Below are 15,714 nucleotides of genomic sequence, written 5' to 3'. Positions count from 1 at the left end.
CATTTTGGGTGTTTGATAGAGCATTTGGATATCTAGAATATTATGTGTGACTCATATTGTCTAGCGAACAACTAATTATCATATGTAATTTCAGTTTTTTTTTGCTTCCAAATTATGACCAATGTAGGGTACTTAATTTAGTACTTATATTTTGATTATATATATCCAAGCATTTCATTGCATTTCTCGCCTCTTTTTTCTTAGCTTACGGTTAGTCCAGCCTCCTATTTTTCTAGGCTCCGGTACAGATTTGAGAGGAGCAGCATTTTGCGGTTTTGCCCGAACTGCGGGATCTGCTCGGATCATATTTTGTTGTTGCCAAAATAACATAATAGATGCGCAAAACCGTATCAACAGCACTGTAGATACATGCGCGTACAAGGTACAATAGCTCTCAAGTTTCAAGTAATAGATCACAACGGTAGAGCCATGGAAGGTAGCACTCGTCTTCAAGGAGCACGAGCACTCGGCACCCAGATGGCTCGATCATGGAGACCACGGCTTAGCAACCAGGCACAGGTTGGCCTTGAGACGCACGGACAGCCCATACAGCTCGCTCATGTCCAGCTTCGACGCCCCGGCCGCCCCCGGCTGCTCCCAGTCAAAATGATACAGCAGGCTCGCGAGGGCCAGCTCCATCGTCGGCGTGGCGAACCCAACCCCAGGACACCCTCTCCTCCCGCCGCCGAACGGCACCGAGCTGAAGTCGTCATGCCTCACCCCGTACTCGACCGGGCCACCCACGAACCGCTCCGGCACGAACTCCTCAGCGCGCTCCCACGTCTCCGTGTCGCGGCCAATGGCCCACGCGTTGATCACCACGCGCGTCCGCGCCGGCACACGGTAGCCTAGCAGCTCGGTATCCTCGAGCGTCTCCCTGGGCAAGAGCAGCGGGAGAGGCGAGTGCAGCCGAAGTGTCTCCTTGATAACCGGCCTGAGGTATTGCAGCTTGGCGAGGTGGTCCTCGTTCACATGGCTGCCACCATTGTTGACGACGGCCGCTCGGATCTCGTCCTGGAGCTTGCGCATTTCGACTGGCTGGTTGATGAGCTCCGCCATGGCCCAGACCAGAGTCGTGTAGGTCGTGTTGGTCGCAGCGGCGAACATGTCCTGCCATATCATTAGTTCATTACACATATGAAGACATGAACTTAGTAACAGGATTCTAGAAAAGAAGTTATGAAGTTAACGGACTAGTGCTGTAGTTTGTTCGGCTAGTTTGTTCTTTTATTACTGGAGTACGTAGAAGTGCGGAGCGTAGTCGCTGAACTTATCTCTCTTTTTTGTTTTGACCAATAATTTGACTTTACTGATCAGCACAGAGATATACACCATATGAATTAGAATGATAACGAACAAGCAGAAAGGCTATTTAAAATGTTGGGAGTTATAAATATGTACATTAAAGTCAAGTTAACTTGTCATCTCTATTTTCATCATTCCCATCTTCGTAGCCTCCTATGAAGAAGTCATACGAGAGAAAAAATGCACAAAGCTTTCGGACTATAGAAGGGCAATACATAATTTTCGTACGAACTTTGGTTCGATGTATGGACTTGTACATATATGTTTTTTATTTGCTTTGCTTGTTAGAAAATCTCAGGCCGTGGCCCATTTGTCCACCCCTAGTCCAGCCACTGACTGTTTGTGCATATTATTCTCTTTTGCGGATTCTTCCCCATTGAAGAGTCACATTCACATCATAAGGGCTCCCCTATACGACGCCCGTGGCGTCTACGGCGCCGACGTCCGCGTGTACGCTACTGTTGGGCCACCCAGAGGTAAGCGATTTCTTCTTGCAGTATCTTTTTTTCTTTTTTTTCCTTTGAAAAAATCAACTTTTTAAAATGTTCAGATTTAAAAATAATAGGTTTGAAAAACCGTTGAGGATTGAGAAATAATTAGATTTTAACCAAAATTTTAGAATGGAAAATATTCAGAAAATGTTATGATTTTAAAAAATTTAAAACTTGAAAGTGTTAAAAAATTATGAAAACAAAGGAAAAAACAGAAAAAAATAAAAAGAGACGGAAATAGAAATAGAAAAACTATAAAGGAAAACTATAAAAACTAGAGGATTAGAAACCAAAACCGAAAAGACTAGAGGAAAACCTATCAAAATATTCTAGAACCCTCCTAAAACGCGACGAATGCGTGACAACCAAAAAAGGTATCCGCCCAAATTATACCTGGCCATGTGTCGGGCCGGGCCAGGCCTCGGTCCGGGCCAAGCAAAGCCCGACGGTAAAAATCAGGCCCAAGCTCGGCCTGGCCCGACCAAATACCCATGAAGCCCATCGAGCCATCAGGCTGCGGGCCGAGCCGTGGTGCTGAATTCAGTTTTCGGGCTACCCATACCCAGCCCAGCCCAGCTGTCAGGCAAACTTTTCTAGGCCCAAGTTTATCGGGTTGGGCCTCAGACCGGGCTGCCCCCGGCCAGGCATGGCCCAAATATAAGAATTCCCGCGTGCTCGGGGCAAGAAAACTTTATCTAAATCTCGAATGCATGGTAAATAAAAATGGAAACTACTAAACATGCACTAATTAGCGTTCTGCTTTTGTAGTTAGCCATCATGATGGCATATTGGCATACTCTGTCGCGGCACAAACATAAGTGTTATGTTTGTTTGGGCCTACTCCCCCCTTCGTACACGAAAGAGTGTACTTCCAACTTTTTGGAAAGTCGCTTTTTAAGTTCAGTACAAAAACACAGGCACAACCATTTATGCCACCACGAACCGTTTTTCCTCTCCGCTCGTGAGGGGCGGCAGCGGAGCGAGATCCAATCTTCCCAATCTCCGGCCAGGGCGCTGGGCCTGGTTTCCTCTCCCTCTGCTTGCCGCTTTGGCGGCAGCATGAGGGAGGGGGAACCTCGTTCCTCCGTTCTGGCCTAGTAGTTAGGGTTAGTTTTTGTCTCCTATGGTGCGTCGTTGGGGTGGTGGGAGCGGCGCCCGGGCAAATAAATCTGCCACAACTCCACTCCCACACCGGCGGCGACCTTCACGGCGGCGTCTCGGAGTTGTTGGCAACGTGTGCTTGTCGATCTTTCAGGTCGGCGGCTTGGTCTTCTCGCCGTTCTTCAGATCTGGCGAGATCTGTTTCTCGACGTGTCACTGGCGTTTGTCGTTGTCCACGACGGCGCTGGGGACCGGGGCGAGGTGGTTCTTCTGGAGCGAAGATGATGGTCCGGAGGTGGTGGTTATGTCGTTCTTCTCCGACTTCGTCGAAGGGAGGCGGCGTACCTTGGTCCAAGACAGCACGGGGACGTCCCCCGGTCGACGTGCCACAGCGACATGTGCCTCGCTGCTTGCAGCAGGCCTGTTCATCGACTCACAAAGCCTCGTTGGCGATGGTGCTTTTTTGGGTCTTACAATGGTGGAGGTTCGGCGTCTCTTCTAGCGTTCGTCTTGGCGGCGTTGGAATTGGACGGCGGCCGCTGGCAACGGTGGTTGCAGGAAATCCTAGAGATCGTTTTGTATTTCTCGATCTTTTAGGTTTTTATCTGCAAATTCAGGATAATCATTTTATCCCGGTTTGTCTTTTAGTTTCCACATGTGTTGCTTCATGTAACTTGGTGTTCGATTAATGAAATATATGTGGTTGCTCTCAAAAAAAAAACCATTTATGCCACCAAACTAATATCATTAGATTGTAATAAAGTATAATTTCATTGTATAGCTATTTGGTATCTTGAATATGTAGGAGTATATTTTTGTGCAAACTTTGTCAAAAGTTTACCAAAAAAATGGACTCTTTAATGTTGTTTGTGAAAGGAGTGAGTAAGTTAGCAGACTGTCAAACGATTAGTAGTGTCAAGAACATGATGCTTCTGGCAATCATTATGGATAGTATCTTACATTTTCACGATATATACTATTTTTGCCAACCGACATGTATCATGATGGTTCAGTAGAATCTACTTTCATGAGGGGAAAAAAGCCACGTAAACACACAACAACCATCAATGTGAGGAGAAGGGAAAAGCGTGGTTTCAAGGTCCTTGTTGATCTAATTATCTACTTCCTCCGTTAATAAATAGATGTCTTATATTTATCTAAATTTGAATGCAGACATTTATTTATGGACATATATGTAGTAAATTAAATGGCATGAGTTTCGCTAGTCTAGGTGATGGGAATAAAAAATATATATACTTTAAAAACTGAATCACCTATTCATTTCTATGTACTAGCATATGTGCCTCAAACTTTTGTTTTATGGGTTCAAAATTGGTTATGGCATTTGAGTATTCTCTTTAATATGTCTATAGATAAATCGTGATACTGATCATTCTACGGTTCCGTACTACTGATAAGAAAGGGATACTAACACTGGATATAGTCACTCTCTTGTTCCATCTAGTTTCATTGACCGTGAAGGATTGGCACTTGTTCCATCTACTTGTTCCATTGACCGTGAAGGATCGGCATATACCAGCAAAACAGCAAAAAAAAGTCTTGTGTGACGTGACGTACCATGGCAATGGCTTTGATGGCAATCGCGTCGAACTCGACACCTCCGGTGTCCTCTACCGCCTCGCTCACATCCAATAGCACGTCCACGAAGTCTCGGTGATCGTCCTGCTCGCCGTCGCCAACAAGCCGACCACCGCCGAGACGCCGCTGGCGGTGGTCCGCGATGACCCGCTCGAGCAACTCGTCCAGCACCTTGCTCGTCCGAACCGCCTTGGCGTCTATCCCCATCAGCGTGTCCACCCAAGCCAGCCACGGCACAAACTGGCCAACCGTGACCGTCCCCAGTAGCTCCTCCAGGTCGGCGAACACCTCCGACAGGCCGTCGCCGATGCCGTAACCCCCGTCATCGCCGAACGTGGCCCGCGAGATGATGGTGTTGGTGTAGGATATGAGCTCGCGGGTCAGGTCCACCACGGCGCCACCATCGGGCCGCGAAGCGCATGCGACACGTCGGACGCGGTCCAGCAGTGCGGCGGCCTCCTGCTCACGGACGCGGCGGAATGAGGCGACACGGCGAGCGCTGAGGAGGTGGTGCACGCACACGCGGCGCGCCTGGCGCCAGTACTCTCCGTAGGGGGCGAAGGCCATGTCGCGGCCGTAGAAGAGGAGCTCCGCCATGCGCACCGGGGCGCGGCTCGCGAAGGCAAGGTCGCGGGTCTTCAAGACCTCCTGCGCTGCGGCCGTCGAGGTAACCACCACGGCGGGCACGCCGCCGAGGCGAAGGAGCATGACTGGACCGTGCGCCTGCGCCAGAGACCGCAGCTTCCTATGCGGTAGGGATCCAAGAAGTGGGAGGTGGCCGAGGATCGGAAGTCCCCACGGTGACGGGGGAAGCCGCCTGCGGCCATTGCTGCTGAATGGACGAGAATTCTTGGTGAAGAGGAGGAGGAAGGAGAAGAGAGAGACGAACAGGCTGAGGACGAGGAGGAGGAGGGGTGACTGCAAAGATGAAAAAGGCGACGTCATGTCCATTGTGTGCATAGCAATAATGCAGGTGCAGCGTAGAGGTGCACTCTGCCTATGTTTATATACTATATGTACTTGACGATGATGCGTGTGCCTGTGGTAGAGCGAATCTTGATAGTTTAGCCACGTGCTGTGCGTGTTTTTAGCTTCTTTTGAACTTACCTGACGTGCGTGTATTTTAATGAGTAGTCACTAGGTTGCTACTTCGGTAGCCAGCCGCTCTTTCATTTGTCCTTCTCCATCTAACCTTATCGCCTCAAATGTGGACGCGTCAACATGTAAATCTGCACGTCAGCGGCGCGACGCAAATCGGTGTTCGAGTGTTCATTTGCGTCGCGCGATGGACGCGAGAAAGACCGTTTTTGTCCGCGCATTTATTTGTGCCTGGAGTGTCTCCAGCGATCCGACGCATTTCCGCGTCGGCATGAAATATGAAGTTTGAAAACAACAAAATAAAGAGAATCAACTAAGTCATAGTCCTTACATCCTAATTTTAAAAAATCTACATGAAAATAAGATGGTATTCCTCTAAGCATGGTCTTCATGGGCCAGCCAATACCCACTGATGCTCAATCAGATCCGTCTGCAGCCGTTTGCACACGTTCTCGTCAGTGACTTCTACATTCATATGCAGATAGTTCTCCCAAGATAAAGCCCTAGGGAGTGACGCAACTAGCTCACCTTGAAAGTCCCAGTGGTTCTCATTGCAGCCATCAGGACGCCCGTTCTCAATGATCATGTTGTGCATGATCACGCAGCATATCATCACCTCATGCATGATCTTCAGCGACCATGTTCTTATCGGGTGATGGACAATTGCTCACCGAGCTTGGAGCACACCAAATCCGCGCTCCACATATATCCAGCAAGTCTCTTGCATCTTGGCAAACCTCCTCGTCTTCTCGGAGTTTGGATTACGGACAGTCTTCACCAGTGTGGCCCAGTTAGGGTAGATGCAATCAGCAAGATAATATGGTTTGTCCTATTCATTTTCATTGATCTTATAGCTCACCCGGGGAGCTTTGCCTTGCATGAGCCTGTTGGAACCGGCCATGCTAAAGAATGAATGCCAAATCCATAAATCTTGAGATATGACAGCTTCAAGAATGACAGTTCGTCCCTCTGCATGCCCGCTGTACTGACCCTGCCATCCAAATGTACAGTTCTTCCACTCCCGGTGCATACAATCTATGCTGCCAATCATTCCTGGGAACCCTCTAGACTCGTTGATAGACAACAGCCGCCTTGTATCCTCAACAGTTGGTTCCCTACAGTAATACTCCGAACACGGCAATCACGGCTCGGCAAAACCTGTACATGGACTCAAGGCAGGTGCTCTCACCCATTCGAAGATACTCATCGAATATATCAGCAACCATTCCATATGATAGCATGCGAATAGCGGCGGAGCATTTTTGGTAGGAGGTGAAGCCTAGCGCACCTATTGCATCGGGCCTGCATTGGAAGTAGGGGTCGTAGTCTCTGACGCCCCGAAGAATGACCAAGAACAACTCCCTTGACATCATGTACCGGCGCCGGAACATTTTTTTCCTTGTACACCAGATCGGTGAGGTGGAACTAGTCCTTGTGGAGCCGGAGCTGCCCTTCCACTCTGTTGCGCGACAGGTTCTTTGAGCGGCCCTTGACAGAGCCCCGGTGCACCAGCCCCTCATTTGAAGTGAACTTGTGGATCATGGAGGCCGCAGTAGTTGCAAATGTCTGCGTCGACTGATCGGACTCCTCGTCGAAAGAGGAGTCAATGACCTCGGCGTGGAACTTCTGCAGCATCTGCCACATGTCCATCTGCGTGGGTACGAACTGTGGATCAATGGCCGCCCACAATAGCGCCGAAAACAGGAGAAGAAACCTACCGGCGCAATTGACCGAATAGGTCGTGTGCGGCGCGGAAGGGCGGCGCAACCGGCAACGTTTGGCCCCAAAACAGTCGGCAGGTACGCGTCGGGGTCAATCGCAAGTACGGTCCCGCTCTCCCGCGCGGCGACAACCGAGCCGAACGGCGAGTACTGCGGTGCTGCAGCGGGATGGCGGCGGCTGGGGTTGGGGTGGTGGCGTCGCACTAGGGAAGCAAAGAAGGGGAAAAAGAAGCAAATCGAAGCGGTCGATTTCGCTGCCCCTGACTTGCGGGACCGGGTAGAAAAAGGAGGACGCTCGGCGTGACCGCGCAGCATCCGCGGAGACGCAAACCTGGGGCATATTTGGGCCAGGTTTGCGTCGCCGCGGACGGCCCGGTCACTTTGCGTCGCCCCGCAGGAGGAGGGCACAGACGCATTTTCGGTCACGGCGATCGCAAACGGTTGCTCAGTGTCCGTTTGCGTTGCGCCGCTGGAGATACCCTTATGCATCTTCACCAGCCTGACATAGACATCTCGACCGGCCCGATGCAAAACACACCCAAAAAGTGACCGCGCGTATTAGTTTTCCTCTGGTCATGGACACGAAATTGGTTGAAAAGTACATGCTAACCATTTGCGTTCGGGATGCTCCAGGGACCCCACACATTTTTTTGCCACTTTTTATTGATGAAACAATTTGCATTGTGTGAAACAAACATAAAAATATATAAAAAAAGCCATGGCTTGCTAAAACCTAGCCTATGCCTCGTCATGTCGGCTGGTGCTGGAGGTGGAGGTGGCGGAGCAAATGGCGGTACTGCCCGCGGGTACTGTGGCAGAGGTGTGATGTCTACGGGTGCTTCTATTCTTGTAGACAGTGTTGGGCCTCCAAGAGCAGAGGTTTGTAGAACAGCAGCAAGTTTCCCTTAAATGGATCACCCAAGGTTTATCGAACTCAGGGAGGAAGAGGTCAAAGATATCCCTCTCATGCAACCCTGCAACCACAAAGCAAGAAGTCTCTTGTGTCCCCAACACACCTAATAGGTGCACTAGTTCGGCGAAGAGATAGTGAAATACAGGTGGTATAAATAAGTATGAGCAGTGGCAACGGCACCGGAAAAGTGCTTTGCCCGGGACGAGTAAACAAGCGAGTAGTAACGCAACAGTAGTAACGCAGTAAAACAAGTAAACAAGCAGCGATAGCGATATTTAGGAACAAGGCCTAGGGATCATACTTTCACTAGTGGACACTCTCAACATTGATCGCATAATAAATAACTCTTTCTCATATGTGCTACATACACTCTTTTGTTGGATGATGAACACATTGCGTAGGATTACACGAACCCTCAATGCCGGAGTTAACAAGCTCCACAATTCAATGTTCATATTTAAATAACCTTAGAGCATAATAGATCATTGCAAAATAAACCAAGAACTAACATAGTGCACACACTCGTCCACATTACACTATGAAGGAGGAATAGATCACATCAATACTATCATAATGATAATTAACTCCACAATCTACAAGAGATCATGATCATAGCCTACGACAAGAACCACACGGTGCACACACTAGTCACCTTTACACCATGCAGGAGGAATAGACTACTTTAATAACATCACATGAGTAGCACACAACTAGTAGCGATACAAAGCTCATCATATGGATCTCAATCATGTAAAGTAGCTCATGAGATCATTGTATTGAAGTACATAGGAGAGAGATTAACCACATAGCTACCGATACAGCCCCGAGCCTCGATGGAGAACTACTCCCTCCTCATGGGAGACAGCAGCTTTGATGAAGATGGCGGTGGTGTTGATGGAGAAGCCTTCCGGGGCACTTCCCCGTCCCGGCGGCGTGCCGGAACGGAGACTCTGTCCCCCGGATCTTGGCTTCGCGATGGCGGCGGCTCTGGAAGGTTTCTCGTACCGTCGCTTTTCCGTATCGAGGTTTTAGGTCTGGGACCTTTTTATAGGCGAAGAGGCGGAGTCGGAGGGGCGACGAGGTGGCGACACCATAGGGGGGCGCGGGCCACCCCCAGGCCGCGCCACCCTATCGTCTGGGGCCCCTGTGGCCCCTCTCTGGCGGTTCTCGTGTGTTCTGGATGCTTCCGGGCAAAATAGGAACCTGGGCGTTGATTTCGTCCAATTCCGAGAATATTTCGTTACTAGGATTTCTGAAACCAAAAACAGCGAGAAAACGAGAACTGGCACTTCGGCATCTTGTTAATAGGTTAGTTCCAGAAAATGCACGAATATGACATAAAGTGTGCATATACCATGTAGAAATCATCAATAATGTGGCATGGAACACAAGAAATTATCGATACGTCGGAGACGTATCAGCATCCCCAAGCTTAGTTCCTGCTCGTCCCGAGCAGGTAAACGATAACAAAGATAATTTCTGGAGTGACATGCCATCATAAACTTGATCATATTATTGTAAACATATGTAATGAATGCAGCAACAAAACAATGGTAATGACATGAGTAAACAACTGAATCATAAAGCAAAGACTTTTCATGAATAGTACTTCAAGACAAGCATCAATAAGTCTTGCATAAGAGTTAACTCATAAAGCAATAAATCAAAGTAAAGGTATTGAAACAACACAAAGGAAGATTAAGTTTCAGCGGTTGCTTTCAACTTGTAACATGTATATCTCATGGATAATTGTCAACATAGAGTAATATAACAAGTGCAATATGCAAGTATGTAGGAATCAATGCACAGTTCACACAAGTGTTTGCTTCTTGAGGTGGAGAGAAATAGGTGAACTGACTCAACATAAAAGTAAAAAAGAATGGTCCTTCAAAGAGGAAAGCATCGATTGCTATGTTTGTGCTAGAGCTTTTATTTTGAAAGCATGAAACAATTTTGTCAACGGTAGTAATAAAGCATATGAGTTATGAAAATTATATCTTACAAGTTGCAAGCCTCATGCATAGTATACTAATAGTGCCCGCACCTTGTCCTAATTAGCTTGGACTACCGGATCATCGCAATACACATGTTTTAACCAAGTGTCACAATGGGGTACCTCCATGCCGCCTGTACAAAGGTCTAAGGAGAAAGCTCGCATTTTGGATTTCTCGCTTTTGATTATTCTCAACTTAGACATCCATACCGGGACAACATGGACAACGAGATAATGGACTCCTCTTTAATGCATAAGCATGTGGCAACAATTATTATTCTCATATGAGATTGAGGATATATGTCCAAAACTGAAACTTCCACCATGAATCATGGCTTTAGTTAGCGGCCCAATGTTCTTCTCTAACAATATGCATGCTCCAACCATTAAGGTGGTAGATCTCTCTTACTTCGGACAAGACGGACATGCATAGCAACTCACATGATATTCAACAAAGAATAGTTGATGGCGTCCCCAGGAACATGGTTATCGCACAACAAGCAACTTAATAAGAGATAAAGTGCATAAGTACATATTCAATACCACAATAGTTTTTAAGGCTATTTTGTCCCATGAGCTATCTATTGCAAAGGCGAATGATGGAAATTTTAAAGGTAGCACTCAAGAAATTTACTTTGGAATGGCGGAGAAATACCATGTAGTAGGTAGGTATGGTGGACACAAATGGCATAGTGGTTGGCTCAAGGATTTTGGATGCATGAGAAGTATTCCCTCTCGATACAAGGTTTAGGCTAGCAAGGTTATTTGAAACAAACACAAGGATGAACCGGTGCAGCAAAACTCACATAAAAGACATATTGTAAACATTATAAGACTCTACACCGTCTTCCTTGTTGTTCAAACTCTTTACTAGAAATTATCTAGACCTTAGAGAGACCAATTATGCAAACCAAATTTTAGCAAGCTCTATGTATTTCTTCATTAATAGGTGCAAAGTATATGATGCAAGAGCTTAAACATGAGCACAACAATTTCCAAGTATCAAATTATCCAAGACATTCTACCAATTACTACATGTAGCATTTTCCGTTTCCAACCATATAACAATTAATGAAGCAGTTTCAACCTTCGCCATGAATATTATGAGCTAAGAACACATGTGTTCATATGAACCAGCGGAGCGTGTCTCTCTCCCACACAAGCATTTATTCAAACAAAAACAAAAACAAAAGCACACAGACGCTCCAAGTAAAGTACATAAGATGTGGCCGAATAAAAATATAGTTTCAAGAGAAGGAACCTGATAATTTGTCGATGAAGAAGGGGATGCCTTGGGCATCCCCAAGCTTAGATGCTTGAGTCTTCTTGAAATATGCAGGGGTGAACCACCGGGGAATCCCCAAGCTTAGAGCTTTCACTCTTCTTGATAATAGTATATCATCCTCCTCTCTTGACCCTTGAAAACTTTCTCCACACCAAACTCGAAACAACTCATTAGAGGGTTAGTGCACAATAAAAATTAACATGTTCAGAGGTGACACAATCATTCTTAACACTTCTGGACATTTCATAAAGCTACTGGACATTAATGGATCAAAGAAATTCATCCACCATAGCAAAAGAGGCAATGCGAAATAAAAGGCAGAATCTGTCAAAACAGAACAGTCCGTAAAGATGAATTTTATTGAGGCACCAGACTTGCTCAGATGAAAATGCCCAAATTGAATTAAAGTTGCGTACATATCTGAGGATCACTCACGTAAATTGGCATAATTTTCTGAGTTACCTACAGAGAATTAGGCCCAGATTCGTGACAGCAAAGAAATCTGTTTCTGCGCAGTAATCCAAATCTAGTATCAACCTTTCTATCAACGACTTTACTTGGCACAACAAAACACAAAACTAAGATAAGGAGAGGTTTCTACAGTAGTAAACAACTTCCAACATATTCGTGACAGCAAAGAAATCTGTTTCATGCATAAAATTATTAGTTGTAGTGGGAGCAAATTCAACAAAGTAGCTATCATTATTATTCTCATCATCAAATATAGGAGGCATATTGTAATCATAATCAAATTTATCCTCCATAACAGGCGGTACTAAAAGACTACTATCATTATAATCATCATAAATAGGAGGCAAAGTATCATCAAAGTAAATTTTCTCCTCAATGCTTGGGGGACTAAAAATATCATGCTTATCAAAGCCAGCTTCCCCAAGCTTAGAATTTTCCATATCATTAGCAACAATGGTATTCAAAGTATTCATGCTAATATGTTTCATGGGTTTTTTAATTTTCAGATCAAACCATCCATGTCTTAAATCAGGAAATAGAGTAAGAAGCTCATTGTTGTCCATTATGCCTAACTAGTGTAAACAAGAAACAAAAAGATGCAATTGCAGGATCTAAAGGAAATAGCTTCGAGTAATTACAACGGCGAAAATAGCTTAGTAGCCGAGATCCGGAGTGTGAGTACCTTTTACCTTTCCTCCCCGGCAACGGCGCCAGAAAACAGCTTGATGTCTACGGGTGCTTCTATTCTTGTAGACAGTGTTGGGCCTCCAAGAGCAAAGGTTTGTAGAACAGCAGCAAGTTTCCCTTAAGTGGATCACCCAAGGTTTATCGAACTTAGGGAGGAAGAGGGATATCCCTCTCATGCAACCCTGCAACCACAAAGCAAGAAGTCTCTTGTGTCCCCAACACACCTAATAGGTGCACTAGTTCGGTGAAGAGATAGTGAAATACAGGTGGTATAAATAAGTATGAGCAGTGGCAACGGCACTAGAAAAGTGCTTTGCCCAGGATAGTAAACAAGCAGTAGTAACGCAGCAGTAGTAACGCAGTAAAACAGTAAACAAGCAGCGATAGCAATATTTAGGAACAAGGCCTAGGGATCATACTTTCACTAGTGGACACTCTCAACATTGATCGCATAATAAATAACTCTTTCTCATATGTGCTACATACACTCTTTTGTTGGATGATGAACACATTGCGTAGGATTACACGAACCCTCAATGCCGGAGTTAACAAGCTCCACAATTCAATGTTCATATTTAAATAACCTTAGAGCATAATAGATCATTGCAAAATAAACCAAGAACTAACATAGTGCACACACTGTCCACATTACACTATGAAGGACGAATAGATCACATCAATACTATCATAATGATAATTAACTCCACAATCTACAAGAGATCATGATCATAGCCTACGACAAGAACCACACGGTGTACACACTAGTCACCTTTACACCATGCAGGAGGAATAGACTACTTTAATAACATCACATGAGTAGCACACAACTAGTAGCGATACAAAGCTCATCATATGGATCTCAATCATGTAAAGTAGCTCATGAGATCATTGTATTGAAGTACATAGGAGAGAGATTAACCACATAGCTACCGGTACAGCCCCGAGCCTCGATGGAGAACTACTCCCTCCTCATGGGAGACAGCAGCGTTGATGAAGATGGCGGTGGTGTTGATGGAGAAGCCTTCCGGGGGCACTTCCCCGTCCCGGCGGCTTGCCGGAACAGAGACTCCTGTCCCCCAGATCTTGGCTTCGCGATGGCGGCGGCTCTGGAAGGTTTCTCGTACCGTCGCTTTTCCGTATCGAGGTTTTAGGTCTGGGACCTTTTTATAGGCGAAGAGGCGGAGTCGGAGGGGCGACGAGGAGGCGACACCATAGGGGGGCGCGGGCCACCCCCAGGCCGCGCCACCCTGTCGTCTGGGGCCCCTGTGGCCCCTCTCTGGCGGTTCTCGTGTGTTCTGGATGCTTCCGGGCAAAATAGGAACCTGGGCGTTGATTTCGTCCAATTCCGAGAATATTTCGTTACTAGGATTTCTGAAACCAAAAACAGCAGAAAACGAGAAGCTGGCACTTCGGCATCTTGTCAATAGGTTAGTTCCAGAAAATGCACGAATATGACATAAAGTGTGCATATAACATGTAGAAATCATCAATAATGTGGCATGGAACACAAGAAATTATCGATACGTCGGAGACGTATCAAGGTGGCGGGGGAGGGGGCACCGAGGCCTGCAACGCTAGACTGAAGGCGGCTTCCTCTGACAGGCATTGATACCTTCAATCCGGATTACAGATTGTAGTATGATAAGCTTTTTCCTTCGAAGACTCGGGTATAATCGGACCTTGGGAAGCACTGCTAAAATAGTGTAAAGAAAACATCTACAAGACTTGCTAGTGTATTTTATTATCAGTTTACCGCACCTATCTAGTTTACTTTTAAGGGCTTGTGTTCAATGATGGAAATACGCCAGGGTTAAGGTTTCACCTGCAGCTATGCATACATATATATAACTGAAACACATATGTGTAACAAATAAAATAGAGATACGAGATTTGTGAGTAGCACATCCGTAAATACTCTTGACCCTAAGCCATAGGTGATAAGAGCCTACTGGTCCAACCAATGTCCTTACAGCCGCAAGCAATAATAGTTATTAAGTAAATAAATTGAGACCAAAGCCATAAACTAGAAGATTGTGCCATAATCCCGAATGAATCACTAAACATATACCGTTACTTTGCCCTTTCTATCACTAATGTTTCACGGTACCACGCCGTTCTCCACTCATCCCACCTCTTCCCTTGATCAAATCGAATGATATGGGTACCTGCAGATCACCGTGACGAGGCAAAGAGACAAGGATACAAGATTGCAAAACTCATATTTAATCCTTGCACATATAATAAGATTAGATGCACATAAACGCTGCAAGGATTAACCCAATCCGCAGCCCGTGAGGACTACTCACACATAATATGAAGATCAAATATAAAGATAGAAATAATTGCGCAAAATACTTGGATTGAAATCACAATATTTTTACAATGGTCGCCAATTCTCAAGGACATCTCTATTACAATGGTGATGGATATGGCTATGGAGCAGATGGGAGATGGGATGGATGAACTATGGTGGTGGATCTCCTTCGGTGCGGTGCAGATAAATCTGGTGGATAGTGGCTCTGTTTGACGACGAATGGCTTTCCTTTTAGCGTCGGTCCCTTCACAAAAGTTATAGGGTTTGACCTTGGGAATGCAACGGCACATGGTACGGGCGCATGGTACGGGCAGGGCTTTCCCGTACCGATCCCTGTTAAAGCCCGTGGAACCACCTCTTTGAGCATAGTCAACTTTGCCATGCTCTTGACGCGATTTTCTTCAGTAATTGCAGGTTTGTCATTATGACGTGATTTCCTGCACTTCATCCAAAAATAGAAGAGATTGCACATATTTGCATTAATTAGTCATTAGTGGATTTTCTACGGTAATTGCAGGTCCATTTTTCATTATGACGTGATTTCCTGCACTTCATCCAAAAATAGAAGAGATTGCACATCTTTGCATTAGTTAGTCATTAGTGGCAAGTTGAGAGGTGAACTTAGCCAATTTCTTAACTTAGCTAAGGGTTTAAACGCGAGAAAAAGTGGAGTATTTCACTGTCATCAGGCATGGTGGCTTGTGGTCAACGTCGTACTGCGGCAGCGGCGACGTCT

General features: G+C 46.0%; 1 protein-coding gene across 1 annotated transcript; it reads right to left on the bottom strand.

Moving 5' to 3' along the window:
• Positions 1-362: 362 nt before the first annotated feature.
• Positions 363-5,456, bottom strand: LOC124680475 (cytochrome P450 71A1-like). Its single transcript, XM_047215532.1, has 2 exons — positions 4,476-5,456; positions 363-1,110 (listed from the first exon to the last, which is right to left on the bottom strand). Exons 1-2 carry the CDS (start codon positions 5,454-5,456, stop codon positions 487-489), a joined length of 1,605 nt encoding a protein of 534 aa, XP_047071488.1. The 3' UTR covers positions 363-486.
• Between the last annotated feature and the right edge of the window lie 10,258 nt (positions 5,457-15,714).

The sequence above is a fragment of the Lolium rigidum genome, unplaced genomic scaffold, assembly GCF_022539505.1.
Source record: "Lolium rigidum isolate FL_2022 unplaced genomic scaffold, APGP_CSIRO_Lrig_0.1 contig_17489_1, whole genome shotgun sequence".
Taxonomy (NCBI): Eukaryota; Viridiplantae; Streptophyta; class Magnoliopsida; order Poales; family Poaceae; genus Lolium; species Lolium rigidum.
This window is presented reverse-complemented; position numbering and strand designations above follow the sequence as displayed.

Bases quoted from the DNA above. Each gene is read 5' to 3' on its own strand.
- LOC124680475 (XM_047215532.1), bottom strand. From the start codon at position 5,456: ATGCACACAATGGACATGACGTCGCCTTTTTCATCTTTGCAGTCACCC. The intron at 1,111-4,475 runs GTACGTCACGTC...ATGATATGGCAG, and splicing joins CCATCAAAGCCATTGCCATG to GACATGTTCGCCGCTGCGAC.